Here is a 27,133-nt window from a genome sequence, read left to right on the forward strand (position 1 = left end):
AATAGGGACCCAGCTGTGGAAGCTTGATAGTTGGTCATTCCACATGGGTCTCCTGTAGATAGATCTTTTTAGAGTACCATCTTTCTTGTCATTTCCATGTCAAGAAAGTGAATATTTTGTTTGTTTTCAACTTCTAATGTGAATTTTGTTGTTGGGTGGCAATTATTAAAATGTCTTCAGAAGATGACTCAAGTCATATTTGTTGTCACAAACGATAAAGATGTCATCTACGTATCTTTTATACAAGTGAATTTTTTCTATAATCGCTTTCAGTTGATTGTTTTCTAGACTGGCCATGAAGCAGTCTGCAAGTAACGGACCCAGAAGGGATCCCATTGCTATGCCGTCCTTCTGTTTATAAATTACGTAGTTGAACGTAAACTGTACATTGCAAGTGCACCGCAATAATAGTTTCTTCAAATAAACATCTGGTATTCCGATGTTAATCTGACTGTTATTTACGTACCTGCAGATGAAATTAATGGTCTCTGTGAGTGGAACATTAGTGAATAATGATTCGACATCCAGAGATAGCATAATTTTGTCATTTATATTCACTTCTTTTATGTGCTCAATAAATTCAGAAGTATCACGTATGGAGTGTTTACAAATGTGTTTTCTGATGGGTTCTAAGAGATTTGTCAGCCACTTTGCGATAAAATGGTAAGGAGATCCTGACATATCGAGAATAGGTCTGAGAGGTAGGACAGGTTTGTGTATTTTTGGCAGACCATATAGTCGCTGTATTAATGATCCTGTTGGTTTTATGCGCTCAAAGACATGTCCTTCAATTAACTTTTCATTCTTTCAAGAACTTCAATTTGTTGTTTTTCTATAACTTGTCTTGTTTTTCTCATTGATTGGTTTTGAGAATTTGGTGTCATCTGCTAATAACGTCATTTTTTCAACATAATTATTTCGGTCTAGCAGCACTAAACCAGCGCCTTTAACTGGACGTGTTATAATCAAGTCTTTATTAGTTCTAAGTAGTTTTAGGTGATTTCTATGTTCTTTCGTTAGAAGACTTTTGTCTGTTACTTTTGTGCTAATATATTGGTTGCAGCTATCGAGAAGAGTAGATTTGAAACGTTGGAATTCTTGGTCAAAGACTGGATTAAGACTATTTGACTAAATTCTCGAACTGAACATGTGAGGATTTTATTAATTTTTTTATTTCATCTTTAATGTACTATCACAACTAAAAACTGGACAGATTTAAAATAAAGAAATTTCAATGAAGGATATGTTTGTTTTCGACGAAATTATTTAATTTAGCTATAAATCCATGATCAATGAGGTTAGAGAACAGTAGCAGGATGAAAATAATTTACGGGACAGATATGAAGACGAAACTGATGTTGATTTCGTCGTTCTCTTTAGTTTTATTCAATGACAAAATAGATTGAAGTTTGAACCTGTTACACACATGAAATATGTAAACGTGCATAGATCCCTTTTTGAAGCTCATTTTAAGCTGTATATATGAAAATCTCCAAATTTTTAAAAAAATAAATTTTTAGATATTTAGTTGGAAAACAACTGCTAAATTTTCGACCATCACCAAGTCAATCATTAGTTCCAGCATCATGACTATCCAATTGCCAGTTAGTTAATTTGGACATACACTACTAATTCACATTGTCTAGACATGTAAAGATCATCACTTGGTATTTTTTGGGAAGAATCCCGCAACTTCACGTCTGGAACAACATTTTTTTGTACTCACTAATGATATTTTTTGTTTCTAACAACCCAACATTTTTAAAGAATATCACTGTTAGAGTATTATTTTGCATATACAATAAATATACACCTCCCCAACTCGGGCACACAAACAAGTACACTAATCAATGATCTTTGATTTATTCTGTATTTAAAATATCTTCTCGAAAAAAACAAACAAACGCGACTAGACAATATTTATAAAAATACATTTTTCTTATATCAATTTTCTCGTGCTTTTTGTTTTCACTTGAATATGCTTTTAAAAATAAAAAGAAACAAAGAAGGTTAAAAATGATAGAAAATTAATGACAGATGCATAATATGAGCTGTACCAAACAGTTAAAAAATGGGTCAATACAAACCGCATACGCTCTGAGAAAATACATTTTTCTATTAATGTGTACACTGTTACTACTATAAAGTATATATAATATAACACTTGTACATTACTATTAAATAATATTGTACCAGAAATGTATGTTGATGCATGAGTGAATTAGCAATGGAATAATCTATTCTGTTTTTTAACTAATGTGTAAGACAAGTATACTTGTTTGATGACCCATTTTGTTTTGTACGGACTTGACTTATACACGTACGCTAGTTTTGTATCTACTAGTATGTAGATAGTCATACTGTTTCACTAATGTGTCAAACAATTAGAATAAGAACTGTTACATCATAATACACATCGGAAATTCCGACTGCTCAAAAAAATCATGATGCAGACTTGAAGACCGCAAAATAAACAATTCTACCCCTCTCTATTGGACCAGAACTTATACTAATAGATATGTAATTTCAATGGTTGAGATCACGAGTCAGTTGAAGCTAGACCACCATGAAAAACCTAGAAGCACTGGAGGGCCGTTTCGTCCTATTGTGGAACTCCTCAGCGGTGCGCATCCACGACCTCACCTCGCGAGATTCGAACCAAGGACCTACCAGTCTCGCGCGCTTAGGAGTCCCACAATAGGGTGAAACGGCCGTCCAGTGCTTCTAGGTTTTTCATGGTGGTTCAGCTTCAACTGACTCATGATTTCAACTATTGAAATTACTACAACCTCCACAAACCCTGATATGAATCAACATATGCTCACCAGTGACAGGCTTCAAGAGGTATTTCCTTGAGTTCTAGTGAAAAGCAGTAACCAGTGGAGTTTAACCGGGTCTATTGTGAGATAGTAACTGACTGAAGACATTGGTGAATGTGTCGCTCAATTTAGTGGATTGGTTGAAGTGAATCATTACCACCGTTGGATGCCGGCTCAGCGGTCAAGTGGTTAAGCGCTCGCGCGCGAGACTGATAGGTCCTGGGTTAGAATCCCGTAAGGCGGGGTCGTGGAAGCGCATTGCCGAGGAGTCCCACAATAGGACGAAACGGCCGTCCAGGTTTTCCATGGTGGTCTAGCTTCAATTGACTCATGATCTCAACCATTGAAATTATAATAATATCCACAAAACCCTTCCGATATAAACTCGTGTTCACCGGTAACTTATTCCAGAAGTTCTATAACGAAGCCGCGACCAGATGAGTTCAGCTATGCCGAATGTGAAACAAGGCTTATATGCATTACTGGATGATAATCGTGAATCGTCGGAAATCAGAAATAAATATCATTAGATACCAACTCAGTGGGTTGACGATTTCGGAGTTGTGCATACGTATTGCTACAGCAATATGACATCAGTCTATGATGTAAAACATCGAAATTTAACAATCTCCACAAACATCTTACGATGAACTTATTAATTCTGATAACAACTGTTTCTTAGCGGCTGAAAACGACTCAACTTTCAACTAGTAGATTTTATGTTCGAATCACAACCGGATAGTAAGTAGCCATACTCACTCGTCATTTGCACACAAACAGTTTGGCTTAAAGTTCAGTACAAAAACTATATAAATGAACAAATGATACTAGTTCACAAAGACATCATTTATTTTTGTGAACTTATGAATAAGATTGTTGACTAGAATATTTTCATATATGTATGCATGAAATAGAGAAATCCGTATTAATAATAACTATATATATACATATAATGATGAGTGAAATTTATTTACCGTATTCATAAGCATCTTGACAGCTTCATCTTCTGCTGGATCTGAAACACGAACGAAATGTGTTCCTGGACACCAGTTTACAAAGCGACGTGACTAAATTTTTTAAATAAAACAGTACTAGTTTAGTATATATCATTTTACAAATGTCATCTATAATCATATCTTAAATAAAATGAATTATGATTAAAAATACTCTAGGTCCTATCAAAATGTGAAACTTAATAGTATGGCGCTATAAAATGGTAAATCGGTTGTGGATATTCATCGTTGAATTGGCTAGGATATGTGTTACGTATGTGCAATCGCATTCTGTCACAATGAACAATGTTGATTGACATAGAAGTAGGATGAAAGAAATCTAAATGTGCCCAAAGCTAGACGTAACGCCAGCTCATGAAAGCACAAACTGTTCGGTTGAGCCATGTCCGTAAATCCGGAGTGTGGTTGCAGTCTGCACAGTAATTGTGACCAATATTTATAGATCTTAAAAGAAATCGTCCAGAATCAGTCACAATTGAACACACGCACTCAACTTATCTTGCATTAAATTTTGAGTTTCGAAATCATGCCATACCTTATATTCCGTAAAATTATTCTCCCAATATCAGGTTGGCTATACCTAGTGTTTTCTACTCCTACTACTGATATTGTTAGTACTACAATTAATATAGTCTCGCATTTGTCTTGATCGTTCCGTCTGGTTGTGCGGTAACGTGAACCGACTCACAAACGTGCTATACCTTACACCACATTTGACTGACCGGAAATATTAAGAATAGGATAGATGGATCAAATAATAAAATAGATTACTTAGAATTTGTCCAAGTTTACCAACATTATATTGATACAAAGCGAACTGTTATCGTAAGAGTTGGCTGAAAGAAAACTATGAGCGGCCAAATAAAAAATGGTATCACTGAGACCTGGACTGACCCGTGTTAACATGTGTAGATGATCTGGTTGGGGTCCGCATGATTATCCAAACCAGTGGTCAGAGACTGAATGACATGGCTCAAAATCGTTTGCAATGACGCAGGTGCATATACCGTTGCTGCTACCCTTAAGTTGTCGTCGGGCTTGCCTATCGTAATGAACCAATCGGGCTATACTGGCTGGGACAATCGTTCCTCAAGGTCCTACCATGCCAGACAAGTCGGTTGAAGAGCGGTAAGACTAAAAGCAGTAAACCCAATGTACGAGGGCGAAACCGTACTTCTTACTGTATAGAGGTGCGACGGCAGTATGGTGATTCCTTCAGAAAACCAGCATAACAGTGATGCTGCCTTCCTACAAGGAGGGGTGGGGTTAGAAAAGGTCGGCCCTAGAAATGCACGCCTCAACTTATCCCACGGATATCCGTCTCTGGTGGTAAGGTATCAACAAGTACGGAGCTAACACGAAAACTACTCGTGAAAATGTCATGTGTCCGGCCTCAAGTAGTTGTCCCCTGGGCATCGTGGTTGTGCTCTCAGGTCACTAAGATAACCCCTAAACCAATTTCCTTCTCAGGTACCTCCAGAAGAACCCTTCCACGGTGTGGGCAACCGGGAAGTGATAACTGCCCTCATACCTCTAGCAGCACTCAAGATCATTGTATTCATACTCAGTGTCCCTCCTCACTTTCTATTATTCCTCCTACCTCGACTTTCAACTCGAAACTTCCTTCGCAAGTGTCACCATGGCCAACGACTCTAGTGCGCGAAACGCTGCCCCAGGTCTACTGAAACCTCGCTCCAAACTACACATTGAATCCTTCAACGTACGCACCCTCTTTGGCTGAAACCCTAGAATCTCATACTATTGATGTATGCTATGTCTCCGAAACACACATACAGGGTCCTAGTGTGGTCACTCACTTGACCTCACCTTGCCAAAACGGGGAGCCGACGAGAAACACCCTCCGTATATCTGGCGACCCGATGGCTAGTTCTCGTGGACTGGCGGGTGTAGACGTAGCACTGAGTACGAGGGCAGAACAAACACCACTAGAATGGATTCCCGTTAACAGTCGTCTAATTGTTGTTCAGCTGAACGGCTCCATAAGAACTCGAAAGGATAGGGATACGTCGTTGTCTTTTCGTCGTTTCTGCCTACGTTCCCACTGACAGTAGTCCGGATGAAGTGACGGATGAGTTTTACGGAAAGCTTTCTGTACTTCATAAAGCTAAACGTTCAGACATAGTACTCGTAGCAGGTGACCTTAATGCCCAGGTAGGTAGCTTAAACCAAACAGAAAGACATTTAGGTTGGTATATTGACATTCCGGCTCAGCGAACAGATAATGGTGATCGTTTGCTGCAACTATGCTCAGACAATCGTTTATTTTTAACAAACACTAATTTTAAGCATAAGGAGAGACATCGTCAATGGATTTCTACTAAGTCTATTGCACTGATGGATTCTCGTAAACACTCCATCAAGCTCTGGACTCGATAAAGAACGAAAACAAATCAGATATAGGTTAACCAAAAGTCTAAGGAATGACCGTGAGCAGTGGTGGGCAGCGAAAGCAAGAGATGGAAAAGGCAGCCGCTGTAGGTAACGCCAAACATTGATCCAGACTAATAAAAGAAACCGGAATTAATAAATCAAGTTTAAGTGAGGCGATCTCGGAAAAAAACGACACTCTTATCTGCTCTCAGTCCAGACGTTTAGAACGATGGGCGGAACATTTTAAGGAGCAGTTCAGCTGGCCTTCAACTACTCTACAAATACACACCATTCCCAAACAGCCTGAATGGAACATTGAAGTAGGTCCCCCGATTCCAATCCGAAGTCGAGAAAGAGCAGATGGATTGGTTCCAGTGGTATTTAATTATAGTGGTCCAGTTTTGGCGATTAGGTTAACTAATATTTGAGCTAAAATCTGGGAGTTAGACGTAATCCCATCTGACTGGTCGCAATCACTGATTGTCCCAATACATAAGGAGGGGTCAAAATCCCCGTGTGATAACCATAGAGGGATTGGTTTGACTAAAATAGCATCTAAAATACCAGACTCAATAATTATTGGGCACCTAACAAAGACTCGTGTACTGCAAACACGAAAAAATCAGGTAGGCTTCGGACCTGGTCGTGGCTGCATCGACCACATATTCACCATTCGTCAGGTTTTAGAACACAAGCATGCTTGTCGACGTCCGACAACGATGGTTTTTCTTGAATTAAAAGCAGCATTTGACTCTGTAGACTGAGAGTTTCTGTGATACCCTGTCATTGAAAGGCGTACCTCAGAAGTAAATTAACCTTGTGAAGGATCTTTACTCGAACACGACTAGTGGAGTCAGCTTATGGTGTTTTACTTATTTCTTTGAATATATAAATATTGGTACGACAGGGCACCAAATACATATACGCCACATAAAACAATGAGAATTCGAAGAGAAAGAAAAAAAAGAAAAGGTAAGGAGCGTTAAAAAAACAATAACGAACAGATTGGTGTACGGTAGTGTAATAATAATAATGGGGGAAAACAGAAACGTAAAATCAGAAGAGATCTTTCAGTTAAGGAAGACACAACCACTTTTTATGAAGAAAGTGAAAGAAGGTTATAGCAGGATCGCCACTGGCTCCTATTCGTGAGGGACCAACAGAAGCCAGTCCTTCGCAGCTTTCTTTCATACCACGACACCATGTAATACACTGACCACCTCTCCGCTTTTTACAACCAGTCCCAGAGTCGGCAAATAATGCACGACGTGGAATTCTCTGGGACGACATTCGTAGAACATGTCCAAGCCACCGAAGTCGGTGTTTCAAGATGGTGACACCAATCGGATTATCGTCTCTATGCCCGAACACACGATGCCGAACCTCTGCATTACTAACATGGTGTTGCCACTGAATGTCAGCAATCCTTCGGAGACAACGATAATCGAACACAGAGAGTCGTCTAACATCCTCAACTCAGAGAGGTCAGGTTTCACAAGCATAGAGCAAAACTGCTCTCACCGACGCGTTGTAGATCCGACCTTTTACAGCCAGACTAACATCACGAAGGCGCCAAAGATGGCCAAGATTGGCATAAGCAGCTCTGGCTTTTACTATACATGCATTGATCTCATCACTCACGCCACCACCAGCACTTATGCAGCTACCCAGATACACGAACTTCTCGACTACGTCTATCTGCTCACCATCCAGGGTGAGTACAGGATTGGAATCCTGCCAGTCATGTAGAAATACTTTGCACTTCGAAGGTGCAAAGCACATACCATACCTACGGATACTGATTGCCAACTGATTAAGTGCGGATTGCATGCCTTGGGCATTATCACACAGTAAGACAATATCGTCCGCATACTCAAGGTCGAGAAGTCTTTCTCCAGGCAACAGATTCACACCACCATTACTTGCATCCATCAGAACTGTTTCCAGAGTGTCGTCGATGGCGAAGTTGAAGAGGAATGGTGAGATTGGGCAACCCTGCCTAACCCCACTGCTCGAATGGAACAATGGAGAAAGGTGGTTGTATGCTCTTACTCTACCTGAGGTGTTTTTATATAGGGCTTATAAGATGTTAATAAACTTCTCAGGCACACCCTTCTTCAATAGAAAATCCCAGAGAACAGCCCTGTCCAACGAATCGAAGGTAGCCCTGATGTCAAGAAACACTACGATTGTTGGCCTTTGATAAGTATGGCGGTGTTCTAACATTAGGCGGAGGGTGAAGATATGATCAATACATCCTCGACCAGAACGAAACCCAGCCTGCTCCTCGCGAGTCAATCTTTCTCGGGTTTTGAACAACCTACGAAGTATGACGGAAGCCAATAGCTTGGACGCAATCGGAAGTAGACTTATCCCCCGATAGTTGTTACAGGAACGACGTGAACCCTTTTTAAAGATAGGGACAACTATCGACTCATTCCATGACGTCGGTACACTCTCTAGTTCCCAAACCTTTGTAAACAACGTCGTCAATTCCTTAGTCAAAAAGTCACCACCATCGTTAAAAAGAGCCGGAGGTAAGTCATCTGGGCCAGGTGATTTGTAACGCTTCCAAGAGTTGAAGTTCCTTGCGGACTTCCTCCTCGTTTGGTGGATCAGTCGTCACCGGCCATGGAGGGCAGGACAGTCTGACCGATGTTGCCGGAGCAGCAGGCCAGTTGAACTGCCCTTCAAAAAATTCTGCCCATCGTCCAAGACGTCGATGGATGTTAGTGATTGGCATCCCATCATCCTCGCAGATTGTTTCACTCACACCAGACTTCTTGCTGCCAGTGGCTCGGATGAGTTGGAAGAGCTTCCGGTAGTTACCAGATGCAGCTGCTGTTTCCAGCTCATTAGCACGCTTCGACCACCAGGCTTCTCGGTCCTTACGCAAGCTTCGCCCGATTTCATTATGTAACATTCTTCGTTTCTGGTCAAAGTCACGGTCACCCGGAGTAGACCGACGGGCTTCAATGGGTTGTAAGGAACCTCAAGAAACCCAGTGATTATAAGCGGGACGTTTCGCGAACCCACAACTGACTGTACCCACCATTTTCATGGCGTCATGCAACTGCAACCAATACCACCTAAAAGACTCTCTTCTGTGCCTAGACGCCCAACCTGAGCATTCAAATCTCCGGCTAGTACTACAATATCTGTCGAACGCACTTTCTGGAGAAGAACAGTTAACTGGTGGTAAAACTCATCCTTGATTGCATCCGGGCTGCAATCTGTCGGAGCATAGACGGAGATGACGAAAATACATCGTTTCTCACGCCGATTTCTTCTCACGTTGATAGAACTCTCTAATCTAACAACACATAGCCGACTGTTAATGGGGAACCAATCGATTAGTGCTACCTCAGCTCTAGCGCTTAGTGCGACACCAACGCCAGCAAGACCAGACGAAGATGCCACAGGGTCCCCGGATAAGCGCACGTAAAACAAGCTTTTCGAAGCGACAGATGGAGAGCAAATTTGTAGTACTTCATCAGAGTCTTGAATACAGGTGTCGGATAGACAACAAACGTCGATATGAAGACTTTCCAAAGACATAGCCAGCCCTTACTGTTGTTTGACCCGCATAAGTGTGCGAACGTTGATGGCAGCCAGTTTCAATGATGCACGTGGTTCCAGCTTATATTGTAATGCCATCTGATTTTGCAACCTCAAGTGGTGTCCAACAAGGCTGTCCACTATCTCCATTTCTGTTTAATTTCATTGTAGACGTACTGCTGGAAATAACGTTCTCGTCGACTGAATTTTCGGGAATCGATCTGGAGGTCCACTTATCGACTTAGAATACACAGATTACATAGTCCTGTTTGATGAAGGTGCTAATAAAATGCAGAGCCTTTTGATAGCAGTCAGCAACAATGCCAAGATGTTTGTAATGCATTTTTCCCGCTGTAAATGCAAGTTGTTGCTTCAGGACTGGTCTGCGTCAACACCTGAACTAAGGATAGGGAGTGAAGTGGTCGAACGCGTTGACAATTAGACTGCATCTTCTTTGCATTGCCGAGACAACAGACATACATTTTGAAAAACCGGAATTATGTGTACAAAAGAGACTGGTACAACCTCTTTTTCTAAAACGGTCTTAATGTATTAAAATTTCTTTCTCTTTCTTTATACTCTTGTTCCCTTACAGCCACCTGCTTCACCTTCCATCTTCCCTTCAAATCTTCTACCTCCAACCGGTTTGTTTTTATTTCCACGATCATTCCGATTACATTTCATCTCTGTTTCAACATTTTATTTTATTTTATCATGCTCAGCCATCCTTACCCCATGAATACTTAAGCCATTAACTATCAAACGATTAATAGACTTTCCTTGTTTTAAAGATTTTTTTAATATCTTTGTTTATTTAACCTCACTCACCATGTATAACAGAAGTTTATTATTAGTATTATTATCACCCTGTTAGAATAAGTATATTTGCGATTGTACAGCTTTGAAAATGAATTCGCCGAAAAGAGAACTCTTCGCTAAACTAATCTTTCTTTCTTATTTAACTTCACTTATCTTGGAAGTCTAATCAGCCCTAATGGGTTGGTGTCTGACGAAATCTCAGCACGGATTCGATAAGCTCGTTTGGCTTTTGCCAAATTATGTCACCTATGGCGAAGGCGAGATATCCGTCTATCAATTAAGGGACGAGTATACTGCGCAGCAGTTCGTTCTGTTCTACTTTACGGCTGCAAAACGCGGTCATTAAAACTAGAAGATACCCGTAAGTTACTAGTATTTGAACACAGATGTCTTAGAAATATCGCTCGCATCTGCTGGGATCACCGGGTAAGTAATAATGAGGTTAGACGCAGGGTATTAGGGAATGATGACAAATTAGTTGATGAGATTGTGAATCTATATCGACTGGGATGTTTGGGCCACGTGTTACGTATGCCTGAACACCGATTACAGCAATGCGCAATGCTGACTAGTGTAGGGGATGGTTGGAAGAAAGTTAGGGGTGGCCAAACTAAAACGTGGAATCGGTCCTTGAAGTTACTGAATTTCGGTTTGAGCCATGCTGGTAGATGAAGGCTACTTCATTGGGGTCCACGTGACTATTGTAACCAATGTTTGGAGACTCTGTGTGACATGGCTCAAAATCAGTCACAATGGCGTAGGTGTATACACTCTTTTTCTTCCCTTAAATCGTGGAATTAAAATTGCTTCATACCTTTCTGTGTTTTTATTCACTAATTTATATTTTCTTGAGTCGTACCTTCGATGCCTAATTTTTTCTGTTACTGTTAATACCTCTACTATCCTGGGACTTGACCTGACAATTTCATCTATATTCGCTAATGGGGTATGGTATATACACACGTACCAAGTTCTACGATGCGACTGACTGACAATCTAGCTAGAAACTCATACAATAAACAACTTACTGTTAGGTTAACTTTCAAATCAGTTTTCTCATCGCTACATGCATTGCTGCCAACTTGATTTGTATTTTCATCAAAACTCAATGTTGTCAAGTTATTCAAAGGTCTATATATTGGGAAGCAAAAAAGTGCAAACTCAGGTATAATGTGAGTTTCATAAAGACGATATTATACTCATTCCAAGTGTTTAAATTATCGAGAAAAAATGTTTAAATAATCGCGTAAGCTTGCTCTGATCTGCGACAATTGCAAGCTTTTTCAATTTCTAACTGGTGCATTACGCAAGAGAGAGAGCACCAAAATCTGTGCTACAAAAACAAACATTGACCTTATTGTGATATTTCTAACCTACAAATACGTAATTCTTCACTTGTGTTTACGTCTCATAGAATGAGTTGTTGTAAGGAATTAAAAGCCAGTCAATACGCTGAAACCTAATTAAATGGAATCAGTACTAGGAACTAAACATCAAAATATCAACAGTGACACAGAGTTCATATTATCGAAACTATATATAAACAGTTCTACCGAAAATTATTGTTTACTGTATAGTTACTAAATACTGGAATTATTGTATCTTTGTATTTCCCCAGTGGTAAGCTTTCGCTTGGCTCATAAACCATTGTTGTATTTTAACCTTTCTCAAGTTATCGTTAATTAATTACAAACCTATCACTAAGTTTCATTCCACATGTGTTCTCATCCTACTTTTGTTGTCAGGATGTGAGCGTATGAAAACAGGACACTGACAAATACGCATTAAGATTATCGTGGCCTCAATTCACGGTTGATCCTGCCAATCAAAGCGTATTATTGGGTCAAAGCTTAAGAGCCTAGGCTATAGACGAAACAATACAGGTGGGAAACAGAAATATTATACGATTCTTATTGACTAATCATGTCAAATAATATCGATCCAATGCTGATTTGTCATTCATTACAAAAAGAAACCCTACATTATAATTATATGACACTTGACACAGCTGAAATGCTTGAATACATAAAATCTTCACTGTATTTCAAAGATTTTACTTAATAACAAGAAGAAAACGAACACTAAACCAGAAGTAATCACGAAAGTTGAAATATTCCACAGCTTTACGACAGAGCTTTTTAAAAATTGTGATTTTTCAATTGATCAAATTTATATTTCTATACCAATGCATTGGCTGTTTTAAGCTTTTTTTTAAGCTTATTGGATATGAAAACCAGTCGTCATAGAAAACAGAATTGTATTCACTTTTAAGATAAGGTGATGGTTGGAGGTGGTCGACCACTGAGTAATGACCATTCAACTGTAAACTTTTGAAATAACACTGCGAAATTTGAATGGTTATTTATGTATCAATAATTAGCAACCTCTCAAACTGTAGGATCTAATAAGTATGAATGCTACAATAGATCAACAAACAAACTAATAACCATCCTAATTAAACCAGATGTAAATATTTTGATGTTAATCATGGAATGAATGGTATGGAACGCTGTGAAACTGACAATGTAACAAGTGTACTATCAAAAATGCGCAATTCAATAGTTTTAATCAACGTTTTTAGAAAGTCTTATCTATAAAATTTACAAACTTAGCTATTATGAAACAAATCTTTAAAAAAAATAACATACACAGAACTCTCCAACGCTTTATGACGTAATGTTGGTCGACTCTTGGTCGACTTTTCAATTCGACGCTTCTTCCATTGGTTAACAACTTTTATAGGTTGTGATGGTGTGGATCGTTTGACAGAATGTTGAAGTCCGGTCGGTAAAGAAATGTATAAAATTGATTTGAAGCGATTTAAATAACTGAACCTGCTTGAACACATATGTCTAAAATCATCTAAGATTTTTTGAAAAGGAGACATCACTTCCATTGGGAATGAAAATGGATTCAGTGAAAACATACTAAGACGTTTGAATAAGGCATCTGGTAAATCAGTCGACTGAATATTTAATTCTCCTTCAGAAGCAAATGAACCATTTTGTGAACATGGGAATTTCGGCACTTTATATCAGCAAACAAAAATAAAACAACTATGAGTAAATTAATGTTGGCTATAAAAGAAATTAAAAGACTAAAATACATGCGTTGTTATCTAAGTAGTGATAATAGAAGTGCAGAAATATCTGAGTTATGGTAAAATTTAAAGAGATGACATGCAGGTAGCTAACCTAACGCTCTATTTAACTGACCTGTGACACACCGATTAAGTATATATATATATATATATATATATATATATATATATATATATATATATATATATATATTGAAACTTTACGCCTATGGAAAGTATCAGATTCCTCAAATATTTATATTCATTTAATAAACTTTATTGTATTCGGTACGTATTCAGCAGTGGGAATCAGAACACATGTTACGTCCTATTCAGGACATGTCAGTGAGAGCTACTTGTATTCCAATGTTGATGTTTACACTAAGACTTGAACCTAATAATAACCGCTTGACACACACATCATGTTATGATCCAGTGAACCACAAATTGTTATTAATAATCATTGAATAAACTTTGGAGCTTAAGAAAAACAAAGTAATTCCATCCGAATGAGACGAAAAATAATAAGAGGATTAGACTAAAATTTGTATGTCGTACAAAAAAAATAATGCGTTCATTCTATAATCAGACATGTGTTTCAACGTATTTACCTAAGCATACAATTATTTGGTGCCTAGCCTGACATAGTTGAAACTAGGCTAGATCAGATTAAGCGACCTGGTATTAACTATATATATACACTTCTTTTTTAACTATCGTTTAGCTGAATACATTCAATTCACAAGAAATATTCACTAGTCAATTCTATAACTTAGTTCAACAATCTATGCTCCCGGCAACTTATTTATTGTTGGGCATAATTGCACAGAAGTTTACAATGTATATCTCTCAATACCTCGGACATCTTACCTGGACATAGTGAAACTATAGTTTAACTGACGGCCTCCAGTGACTTGCATAACCTTGAGAAAGCGAAGCCAATACTCAACCAATCAGAATGGTGATATCGATGAGTAAACTGTCACATGAACCCCCACCACAAAAAATATATATATTAGGGCTAAGATCAAGAGTTTATGTTAGAATTCCGTCCTAAGATTTAGATTTTAAATTAGAAGTTGAGTTTAGGATTAAGAGTTGGTATTAACTGGTTGGGAACAGCATGCATCAATTTTTACAACACCTTTAAAAACTCCCAAATCATGTAGCAATGTTATAAACACTAATTGTTTTTTATTCACTACTATCTTTTCCGTGAAAAAACTAACCACTTTATAATGGTCACTGTAAGAATCCGTCAAGTTCATTCTTATTCTTTCGTCTTCTAATATTTGATAATTTTAAGCATCTTCATGACTAATTACTGGCAAATTGTACTTAGCTCTTGATAGAATACAAGCTATCTGTCTTTGAGTTTTTAATTTCGCAGGAAAACCCAATACCACTATCACAAATCATACTGGTTCATCAATCAAAGAGTACTTTGATGCACAACATTCAAAGTATAAAGTTGGAAAACATTACAACCATCTGTGACAGGATTACAAATCAGTTCCAGAGAAGTGAAGATTTTTGGTGTTGAAATTGGATTTAAAAGTGAACCAGACTATTTATGTGATTTATAGCAAAGTAATCCAATAAATATAAAGAATTTTTATCTTCACATGTAAGTAGGAATTGCCAATTTTCAAATAGAGCTCTAATATACTCTGATTAGCTGTTGTCTAGGTGTCTTTGGATTGTTCCAACTATTGATCGACAATTAATTGAAATTAGTATCTCATAAAAAGCGATTAACTGTCAAAAAATCTGCTTCAAAACACCTAGCTTTCATTTACTTGTCATTAACAACTTTGAACAAACAAATACAGATGATATAAAAAGTTTCTTACATGACCATAATTTCGCGAATCGATTAATTAGATATTCGACCATTTCACGAGTTTGTTTCAGTGTATGAGGATGCTTCACTTTAGATAATAAAAACAGTGGAGCAATACAGTGTTCATCAAAGTTTTCTGTAATATCACATCCACGTCGTGAACATAAACGTGAATTCAATTGAATAGCAGCGGCCAATGCTAAAAATACACCTATTTTTTCAGTAGCGATTTTATTCGCATTTTGAAGTTGTTCAATTAATAAATGGGAATTCTGATTAGAATTTTCACTTTTCTTGCTAATATTGACAAAGTTTAAAATTCTGTCTAAACTAATATGAAAAATAATGATAAAGCATGAAAAATAATTATAAAAATTTAGTAAACGATTTACTTTTTTACAAATAACTGACGAAAAAACCCCGCTTTTGGATACGACAAAAGCCATATTTATTTATTTGTTTAAACACATAAACGTTGGCACAAAGAGACACCAATATATATATATATATATATGCCACACAAAATAGTTATCACTCAATTTGTGTGTAGGCTAGGATATTGTCTGGGTGCCTAAACCGAGGCAGGTGATTTTCTTAAGGAGCCACTCTCCAAACACTTGATCTAGAAGTCTAGTCCAAAGGGCAGTGGAGCAACGTTAAGAGATGCGGTCCCATGGTAGCAGATGACCAAGAATAAAATCATACGCCATTCGACCCTTCAGGACACTGAATTGATATGCAACATAGATTTGAAATCAGGGTTTTCCAACTACCCTAGATAGATCCTCTATACCCACCAACCCGACTTATGAGCCAGACATTGGCTTTTCGCCCTCTCAATTTCGTAAACAAACCCACTGCGAGAAGGCAGTGGCTATATACGCGTGGTCATATGGTCATTTCGAGAAGCGGGAATCCTCATCACCCTCAACCGTACCAGGGCATTTGGGTGCTATAGATATATAATCTTTTCGTACAGATAAAGTTCATTCGACCTCTTAATTTAACATGGTCTTCGTTTACTTAGTTACTGCATTTCCTTTTATTCAAATGTAATTTATGACTACATTTACGTGATCTACATACTTCAATGATCTGATCAATTAATTTTATTTGAATCCACTTTTTAATTAGTAATCTTACCAAATAATACTAAACATTTATATTTAATTGCCTAATTCTCGAACTTAATTCTTATTCTTAAGTAATAAACTTAAAATAATTAACTGACGACATAATCTTATCCTTAGATCTGATTTTATATCTGTTAAGTTGCTAACTGACTACTGTTTTAGGAAGAACACTGTCGAATTGACCAACCAACATCTGGTACTTGGTATTGATTTCAGACTTGAATACAAAACTTGTATTTCAGTGTAGAGCCTTGAAATAGAGAATTAATTGAAAAGAAATAATTCTTCGCTTAACTTTTCATTTTTAATGTCTCGATGAGAACACATACTGAATCATACATGTGTCAATAAAAGTAACTTCGTACTTGTAAATAAATATATATAACGAGAGAGGCCTACAGTATTAGTGGAAAAAATGAAAACGTCTTAACTAAGAGAATTCTGTTTTCGGTGATGCCATTTGCTTAAACTATACAACCGTATTTATAATTATCAGGTGATTAGTGGTGGTTGATAGCAAAACCTGGATTACAATTTCATGATACACGGCATTGGTCACGTGCAGCGACGAACAAATAATCGTTCACGGTTGTCTAAATAGGCAAAAGAATTGACTTAAATGTTTGGATCAGCAACTTGTACATGACTAAGGCCATAGCAATCTATCAGCTCAAATCTGATCCTTACATACAAGAATTATATTCAATGTCGTTTACCAATATAAAACACACTGAATGTTATCCAGTTGTTCAGAGCTAAAATTGGAAATTATATTTTGCTAAGATAACAGGTTATTTAACTTTTTTCACTGAGTGTTGAGTTCTTTTGTGTAACGACATCCCTGAGTCCTTCTTATTCTAAATTATATTTTCGTATGACCTATTTATTTATTTATTTTAACACATAGATATTGGTACAAGGAGGCACCAAATACATATGCGCCACACAAATCTCATTTGATATGTGTGAGGGCTGTGATACTGCCCGGGTGCCCAAACCGAAGCAGGTGGTTTTCTTACGCGGCCACTCCCAGAGCCTTCGAGCTGAAGGTCTGATCCACATGGCAATGGAGCATCGTAAGGAGATGCAGTTTCATGGAAGCCAGTGACCAACAATTGGTTCATACGCCATTTGTTCCCTCAGGATGCTAGAGCCCATGTGCACCATAGATTTGGAATCCGGTTAAAGCGCCGGACATTCGCTTTTCGTCCTCTCATTTTCGTAAACAACACCCCCTCCACGAGAAGGCAGTGAGTAGGACTTCCCTGGCAGAGGCTATATACGCGTGGTCATTTCGGGAGGGAGAGCGGACTCTCCATTCTCAACCGTATCAGGGCATTTGGGAGCACAAGATGACAATGGTTGCGAGGTAAGGTATATTTGATTGTATTAGATATATAGAGAAAATAAAACTTATAAAGTAGCTGTTTATAGAAGGAGAAGCATTTCACGTCAAACTATGCCATAATTTGATGATAACACTTGGTCAAGATCCTTCAGCTGGTACTGTCCATTTAAACTAATAAGTTCAGAATCGATGGCGAATGCTTACCTCTTCAGACGCCTCAGGCAATTTTAGTCGTCTTAAAATACGTGGTAACTCAGTTGAAGAAAATCTGAACACCAATTAAACTTTAAATATTTCCTATGATTTTACTAGCTTATCTCACACAATTTGTATTTCTGTGTGATTTCAAATTTACTGCTGCTGTGTCAACGTAGAATTTGATCAAGATGGTAAAAAATTTCGTTTTCTTATTTAGCACTAATGAGTTTTTGAATAATCGATTTCACCGGGATGTTGGAGACAATATTTATACACCGCCTATTTATCTGTGGTCCTTCTTTGGCATCCATTTCGTTATTGCAAACAGTATCGCTTTTGAAGGTGACAATTGTGATTTATGCTTTGAAGCCAATTTCATATTAAAATCGATTGCGAGATATCTTGATTGTTTGAAGATATCTACTCCATCTAATACCAAGAGTTGTTATTCCAAGGAACTTGGTATGGGCCTTTCTGACAAATTCCCATACATTGATGTTGACCTTAATGGTAGGTTAACACGAACTTATCACTCATGATTTAAGTAGTTTAGATTATGAAGCGTACACCTCTTTAAAGATATCATTCAATTATAAAGTTCATTTTGAGTCTACCTAAAAGCAGTTTTACATTACTTCTGTTTCTAAACTTACCAATTTAAAATACTCATCAATAGTTTGTTATGACAAGGCTTTCCGATTGTTCATTACTTCTAGTTTTTCTGTGGTTAAGCTTAAATCACTATAAATTTTTAGTTATTGAAAATGTATTCACCATATAAGGTCACCTGTTGATCCTTACAATCCAGTGAGTTTTTGTCTTCGATTTACTTATATTTATTATTTGCGCGACTTTCTGACCAGAGCACTCACCTATGCCTGTTACCCCTCATGAAGAAGCATGGGTCGCCCACCAGCATTCTTCATCGAACTCTGTCCTGGACAATCCTTCCCGGTAGTTTCCAGTTGTTATTCATCCTTTTCATATCTGCTTCTAACTTCCGACGCAGTGTGTTCTTTAGTCTTCCTCTTTTCTGTTTCCCTTTAGGATCCAAGTTAGCACTTGTTTCGTGATTCAGTTTGATGATTTTCACAACATATGTCCTATCCACTTCCATCATCTCTTCTTAATTTCCTCTTGTTTGTTGTTTTGAGTTCCAGATCTTTTTCAACTGTAGGAATGTCACTCTCGCTTTGCCAAGCCTCACCTTTACATCTGCATCGGATCCTCCTTGTTTACAGATGATGTTGTGCACCTGTTCCAGAGCTCCTTCATCAAGTATGATTGGTTTGGTGTTCTCTGTGTTGATTTTCAATATCTTGCTTTTTCCCTTGTGTATGTTGAGGCCTACTGATGCAGAGGCTTCTGCTACACTGTCTGTCTTCACCTGAATTTGTTCGTGTGTATGAGATAGAAGAGCTATGTCGTCTGCGAAATCCAAATCGTCTGGCTGCATCCAAGCTGTCTATTGTATTCCATGCTTACCCCAGATATAGAGGTCTTCATAATCCAGTCGACCACCAGAAGAAAGAGAAAGCGGAGACTAAGCACACTTTTCTGACTGGTCCTCAATTGGAATGCATCTATCACCTTTCCTCCATGCACAACTTTTCAGTGAAGTTCGTCGTATGAATTCCGGATGATGTTAACGATCCCCTCAGGTACACCATAGTGTCGAAAAAGAGTCCGTAAGGTTCTCCTATCCATGCTGTCAAATGCTTTCTCGTAGTCATGGAAGCTGATATATAGTGATGAGTTCCATTCAATTGATTGTTCAACGATGATCCGTAGTGTTGTAGCTTGGTCTCTGCACAACTGATCCTTAAGGAATCCGGGATGTTGGTCTCGAAGCTGGTAGGCGTCGACTGAATCTTTCATTCGACTCAACAACACTCTGTTGAAAGCGCTTCCTGGTGCCGACAGTAGTGTGATGCCTCCAAAGCTGAGTTCTCATACTCGCTGTGATCTCCTTTATTGATTTATTGACGATGTATTCTTCTTCCCAGTTTAATTGGTAGGTCTTCTTGAACTCCCAGCGTTGGATGTCGGTTTAATGGTTTGGAGATTGTGTCCGCACTCAAGTGGAAACACTGGGTTCGAGTCTCAGATGCAGGGTTGTGAATGGTCACTGGTAAGTAGTCCTAGACTAGGGTAAAATGGTCGACTGGTACTTCCATGTTTTCAATGGTGGTCTTAATATGATCAATGAGCGAGCTGACAAGTGAAATAATTCTTTTGAAAGACAATAATTACACAAAATATTCAATACATTGGTGTAACATACCATGTTAAAAGATCTAGAAAGGCGCCAGACGACAAGTCAGATAGATTTGGTAATGGTTGTCCACAAACCAATGAAGAAAAAAACCGATAAACCTGTGCATAAGGTAAATATATAGGGTCTGGATCTCTTTTATTGATTTTACGACATTCTACACTTTCCCACGTAGAAGCTCGCTGGAGAACCTGAAATATGTTACAAGAGGATTTCACAATACTAGTTATGAATACATTATGACTAATGACTTCTTACGGCGACTTTAATGTCTTACCCTTACAATTCTTAGTTGCTAGCAGGAAGAATACCCCTACAACTGGCGATACAGTACATTTCAGTGGACTTTATTAACTGAGTATATATATATATATATATATATATATATATATATATATATATATATGGGTCAGTGATTAAGATTCCACAAGTTCAACCATTGTGACTATCCTTGCCTCCCCATGTACTTCAATTTGGGAAACCGAGTAGCAGCATTTGTGCCTCAAAACCAAGTACACAAATTTGTATCTGGTAAACGATTCAACAATACATGATAAATAACACCAATGGCTTTTACATGATGTTTTAGGTTTGAGTGGAAAGTTTTTAGTTGTAAGAAACGGTCATCCTACATACTCTTTGCAGGTGAACATTGTCAAAAGATCTATAGCCCAACGGATTTGAATGCTATATCCTAGTTCTACTTATTGGGATATTACAGATACAAAGTTTTGGTCATAAATGTCAATGACTTAAAAATACAGATTGAACAGAAAATGATCATGAGGCTTTACTAATGGACTGTGAGGGGAGTGTGGCCCAGCTTAGTATTGGAAGCGTTAATTATGAAAATCTAAGCTCATTTCAGGCGAAGATACAAACGGAGGTAAAAGTATATGTCTTGGTGAATTGTCTTATGTTATTCTTTCAAACATATCAATTTTTAAATTATTTATCAAGTACAGGATTATGTACTTAATTTTCGATCAGATTTTTTGGTGAGTTAAGATAATTATACTATTCAGTTTCTTGAACCAAAGTAAACAGGAAATGCAGTCCAAACTGAAAACTGAATTACTGGGGATTGGATGCTTTAACCATTAAGCCACCTACTTATTACAGTAATAATTAGATAAAAACATGAGAATATGCATTGCTATGTAAACGACATACTTCATTCAATGCCATACTATAATTATAGTATTCAGTACAACTGTGTCTAGTTATTTGTAATAAAATCTGTGTAAAGAAAAAATCTGGTATTAAGTAATCATAGAAATTCTACATCAATTGATCCTTCAGGTTTAACTTCCGGTACAGTAATTTGTGGATCTAAAACAAGAAAAATTATGTTTATAAGTATTGGTTAATACAGATTATTGTTTACCCTGTAAATTCTTCTCATCCACATCCATAAGGCAAGCTATAAGTTCTCTAATCTAAAAGTTAATCAGAACTTTAGTGAATCAAATAAAGGTTACTTAGTAATATAAAAAACAGCTTTTAAAACTACATAAAATAATAAACTAGTAGAATGATATTATTAACAACCAAAAAAGTTCTCACTTAAACTCTAAAAGAATTTCGTAAATTCTTTTCCAGTTAATTGTAGGTATACTCCTATTCCCCGGTTGTCAATGTTTTTTGTTCCTTATGATTTTTGCTGTTTCGAACTCAACTTCATTGACTAATAATAATATTAAGTAAAACTGTTTATAATATCGTTACTAACTGTAACTAGGCCACTGTCAGTTGATGAGCAGACTCCAAGTATAATGAATTCCGTTTATTCTGTAAATTTTATTGTGAGTAATTTGTTGAAATTAATTGAAGAACTAGGTTCTCAACTTACTGTACAAACCAAAGGTTTTTTTAATTAGACCCAGGCTTTCAGTACAGCAAGAAACTAAATGCTGAAAAACGATCAACAGCTAGTGTTAGGTTAATATTTCGAGCTTATCGGTGGTTATGAGTAACTGTTATCTCAACGAAATCTAAGCTTCCTCTTATTTTATTTTATTTGAACACATATATATTGGTACAAGGAGGCACCAAATACATATGCGCCACACAAATCTCATTTGATATGTGTGAGGGCTGTGATACTGCCCGGGTGCCCAAACCGAAGCAGGTGGTTTTCTTACGCGGCCACTCCCAGAGCCTTCGAGCTGAAGGTCTGATCCACATGGCAATGGAGCATCGTAAGGAGATGCAGTTTCATGGAAGCCAGTGACCAACAATTGGTTCATACGCCATTTGTTCCCTCAGGATGCTAGAGCCCATGTGCACCATAGATTTGGAATCCGGTTAAAGCGCCGGACATTCGCTTTTCGTCCTCTCATTTTCGTAAACAACACCCCCTCCACGAGAAGGCAGTGAGTAGGACTTCCCTGGCAGAGGCTATATACGCGTGGCCATTTGAGAGCATTTCGAGAGGGAGGGCGAACCCACCCCGCTCTCGGCCATACCAGGGCGTTTGGGGGCTAAGCTTCCTCTAAAACTCAAGGATCGGTAGAAATGTAACAACCTGTAAGTACATTATTAATTGTAGTACAAATTATGAACCTCACTTTTAAAGAGCGATTTTTTATTCCCGACACTCAACAATGGTAGGTTTTTAAAATCATCATAGGGATTTTCTACCAACAGGTTGAAATATACCAGATATCAAGTATAGTTAATCTAAACGTTATTAGTTCAGAAAATGCACTTTATTCCGCGACCAGTGGATTACAGTCAGCGTTCAATCTAAAAAAATCTAACTAAAACAGTCGAAAAACTACTTCTAGAAAAAAATATATTTAGTAGTTTCCAAGGATATTACAGAAACCGATATTATTAAAGAAACGTATCCAAAGTATAAAAACTCACCTCTGTTTTCTTTTTTGTTTGTATGAATTCAGCCAATTCACGTGTTGAAAATGAACGATCTCTAATAGAATTGCAATTTAAATTGAAGTTAGGACTAACCTTTTTAACGCACTCAGTAATAAACTTAATTCAGAATCTGACCATTCTGATGTAACATGATTCAACTTTGTTAAGGATGGAATCATTGAGTATGATTTATATAATATGACTTATCTTATGTTTTCAATGTTGAAATTACAAAATACCAGTGATTTATATGAAACTTCCGATACCAATAAGACAAAATAAATTCTTTGTACTTGGCTGTGAAGTGAAATAAATAAAAAGTAGATTACAACAGACGAATGAATACATTTTTAGTGATCAAATTATACATGAATAACATAATTTTAAACCCAATATTACTTCAAAATATAAGTACCAAAATAACTCTGTAATGTGTAAAGTTAGGAAATAGTGATAAGACCAGGATACTTAACGAAACTCAAAAAATATGCATATGACTTTCGCAAGATTGAATGTTAATTAGGGTGAGTAGTGATCACTTATTCCGATTAAATCTAGTTGAAAAATACATTTGATTTATGTGTAAGCCTGTAGTTTCAACAAACGGTAACACTGGAGACCGTAGAGAAATAAATCTATAAATTAGAAGATACCAGTGCTTAATAAATTTGCTTGATCTAAGAAGCCCCCAAATGCCCTGGTATGGCCGAGAGTGGGGAGAGTCCGCTCTCCCTCTCGAAATGCTCTCAAATGACCACGCGTATATAGCCTCTGCCAGGGAAGTCCTACTCACTGCCTTCTCGTGGAGGGGGTGTTGTTTACGAAAATGAGAGGACGAAAAGCGAATGTCCGGCGCTTTAACCGGATTCCAAATCTATGGTGCACATGGGCTCTAGCATCCTGAGGGAACAAATGGCGTATGAACCAATTGTTGGTCACTGGCTTCCATGAGACTGCATCTCCTTACGATGCTCCATTGCCATGTGGATCAGACCTTCAGCCCGAAGGCTCTGGGAGTGGCCCCATAAGAAAACCACCTGCTTCGGTTTGGGCACCCGGGCAGTATCACAGCCCTCACACATATCAAATGAGATTTGTGTGGCGCATATGTATTTGGTGCCTCCTTGTACCAATATATATGTGTTCGAATAATAATAATAATAATAATAACGCGTAAAGGTCCTTTATTTATATCAAAACTGTTTGCCGGTGGTAATTTTACTGTTCATTTGCATTAAACTGTTTTATAACTAAACACTTAACTGACATGCTGTCCAAGGTCAGCTGTATCGTTTGTTTTTACCCAGACGTATTACCGAATAATGAAAGAAATATCTACACATTTGATTTGACTTGAACAAATGCAACTGTTTCCTTAGGTGTGTTGTTCACCAACATGTTAATCAAGTTTTACCTAGACAAAATATCCAGAATACGTAGGGGACTGCATATGATTTAGCTTAAATTAGAAAAACTATATGTTTAACAACCTCGTTTATAGAGAACGATTAAAAACTGAACCCTAAAATGATAATCAAGCAAAAAAAGTCGGGAATTTTGTAGGTACGTAGGGTAGTTTTTAAAAAGACTGCAAATTTCACCATGGAAGACAAATGACCTACATCAATAGAAAACATTCATTCTGTTGTTGTTTGTGGATAATACTAAAATGTTGAGAGTTTATCCCCTGTACTTGCCGATTACAGACACAAAAAGGGTACTGGTATTTGTTTTCCTCGTTGAGTATATCTTTTAGTATTGTTTGTATTCAAAAGTGTTAAGGCCTTTCTGTAACTTTTGAAGTCGGATTTTTTTATTGTTGTTAGGTACAGTAATATACAAACCTCTGTTTTTGCTTGTGTTCAGTGTCTATCACCTAAAAAGCCTTAAAACACACCCTTTCTAGAGATCAGTTTTCGCTTTTGTTCTTCCTGCGAGATCACGAAACAAATTCATCGCGCAAGAAAAACAACGTTGTGGAAGACCTGAATGATATTTCCCGGTCGATGATGGAGTCAGACAGTCAGTCAGTCAGTAACAACGTAGAACTTCGTACGCACATACATCAGTTCGAGTTGCCACACCACATTAGCACAGAGATGCAGTTGTCGATTCAAATCCCGTAGTGGTAGAGGTAATAAGAGTATAAGCAGTAATCGGGAAGATTAGGGTTTGGAGATGTTATTTAAAGAGTATAATCCAGTGAAATAAATTTGGAAAGAGGAAAAAAGGGACATGAAGAATTCAGAAGATTAGAATTTGGGAGAACACAGAGAGTGGATGCACCTGCGCAATTGCAAACGATTTTGAGCCATGTCATTCAGGGTCTCTAACCATCGGTTGCTATCATCTCGCGGTCCCCAACCAGGTAGTCTACACCTACCAACATGACTCAGTTCACTTGTCAGTGACTTCATGGACTTGTGCCATGTTTTGGTTTGGCCGCCCCTAGCTTTCTTCCAACCTACTCCTATACCACTGAACATAGCACGTCGAGGCAGTCGGTGGTTGGGCATACGTAACACGTGTCCCAGCCATCTCAACTGATGAAGTTTCACTACTTCATCAATTGATTTGCCATGTAGCAACTGTAATAAGTGGTATGTAAAGGTATGTAAATCTAGTCTCAGATCCGGATTCACATATCAACGCAAATCAGACTATGGGGAGAAAAGTCTGAGCGGCTAAGATGATGTGATCAAGAGACAAGTCAGTTTAGTAAAAGTGTCGAAGTGGAAACACGTCCCTGTGGTAACCTACACAACACAGCAAATGAAACAAACTTGCCTACAGTTACTGACCGTAAGCACTTAGGAGTTACAACAAGCAATGATTTTAGAAATGTACAAAGCATTGGTGTGATTTTTGTCAGTTTCCTAACCTTTTGAGAAATTAGCAAGGCATTTTGGAGCTCAGACAGCATGCTTAAAATAATGTGTCAAATGTACGTGAAACTGCATCCGAAATATGGATTTCAAAAGATGAGCTAATCTACAACACATCTTGAAGATTCTTGAAAACCCCATAAGCTGAAATCGCAATTTGACTTCAAACGAGTAGCGGCGGGACTATAATTTATAGACTAACCAATAAGATATAAGATAATAGGCCTCGGATATTGGCGCGAAATTCACTCATCCAATTTGGTTAAGTAGTTTTGGCATTAAAGCTGATGTCAATTCGTGAAAACCCGAAATTTAATTCCTAATGTTAATCATCAACTGTAAAACACAATTCGCTAGTGATCTTTAATGTTCATCTAATGACTAGCACCAAATGAGGGTTATAAACTAGTGTGAAGAAATGGAGTTATGATTTATAGTTGATGATAAGAGTTAGGAATTAGATTAGGGGTTTTGTCACAAACTGACATCAGCTATAACGCCAAAGCTGCACTTAGCCATATGAATGAATGAATTTCATGTGAAAATCTGTTAACTGATTGGTTCGGTTGGGGAAATTCCCCAGCATTTCCCCAAACCTTTGAAGAAGACAATGAAACTCTAGGGAAAACCCAAAAATTTACCCCGAATCCCCCAAAATTTGCTCAAAAGAGAGAAACTGAATCAATTTACACATTCGAACCGTTGAAGACATTAATAACAAAAGTACTCACCATCCAGGTACATAATACTAAACTTCCGTAATTAGTCAATGAAAAGTAAAAATGGCCAATAGGTAGTAAGAACCACTCGATAATTCATTAGATGAATACACGTCACTGTACACCAGATCCTTTCTAAGCCAGCCGCCGTTGCGCGAAACGACCTTGAACGGACT

At 37.7% G+C, this 27,133-nt stretch overlaps 2 protein-coding genes across 3 annotated transcripts in view; one reads left to right on the top strand and one right to left on the bottom strand.

Moving 5' to 3' along the window:
• Positions 1-1,948, top strand: part of MARCH6_1 (E3 ubiquitin-protein ligase march6) — a 46,898-nt gene extending 44,950 nt beyond the window's left edge. The window contains exon 17 of the mRNA XM_051210436.1: positions 1,521-1,948. Within this exon, the coding sequence (XP_051070430.1) occupies positions 1,521-1,590 (70 nt within the window). The 3' untranslated portion in view covers positions 1,591-1,948. The remainder of the gene's footprint in view (positions 1-1,520) is intronic.
• On the bottom strand, positions 1,849-27,133 carry MS3_00002806 (uncharacterized protein). Of its 2 annotated transcripts, XM_051210438.1 has the most exons (12): positions 26,970-27,133; positions 23,447-23,650; positions 23,348-23,408; positions 21,864-21,915; positions 21,762-21,808; positions 21,650-21,715; positions 20,486-20,667; positions 15,533-15,852; positions 13,249-13,627; positions 11,629-11,731; positions 3,794-3,886; positions 1,862-1,981 (listed from the first exon to the last, which is right to left on the bottom strand). In XM_051210438.1, the coding sequence occupies exons 2-12, from the start codon at positions 23,530-23,532 to the stop codon at positions 1,940-1,942; spliced, it is 1,431 nt and encodes a 476-aa protein (XP_051070432.1). In that variant the 5' UTR covers positions 23,533-23,650; positions 26,970-27,133; the 3' UTR covers positions 1,862-1,939. The 2 variants fall into 2 exon arrangements, with proteins under 2 accessions (XP_051070431.1, XP_051070432.1); XM_051210439.1 differs by having other exon boundaries at positions 1,849-1,981; positions 21,650-21,915.

This window comes from Schistosoma haematobium, chromosome ZW, assembly GCF_000699445.3.
Source record: "Schistosoma haematobium chromosome ZW, whole genome shotgun sequence".
NCBI classification, from domain to species: domain Eukaryota; kingdom Metazoa; phylum Platyhelminthes; class Trematoda; order Strigeidida; family Schistosomatidae; genus Schistosoma; species Schistosoma haematobium.

Coding starts and splice junctions, on each gene's coding strand:
- MS3_00002806 (XM_051210438.1), bottom strand. CDS start 23,532: ATGATTCCATCCTTAACAAAGTTGAATCATGTTACATCAGAATGGTCA. Junction 21,716..21,761: donor AACCTGAAGGATCAATTGAT/GTAGAATTTCTA, acceptor TTCTTTACACAG/ATTTTATTACAAATAACTAG. Junction 11,732..13,248: donor AAAGCGTTGGAGAGTTCTGT/GTATGTTATTTT, acceptor CCCAATATATAG/ACCTTTGAATAACTTGACAA.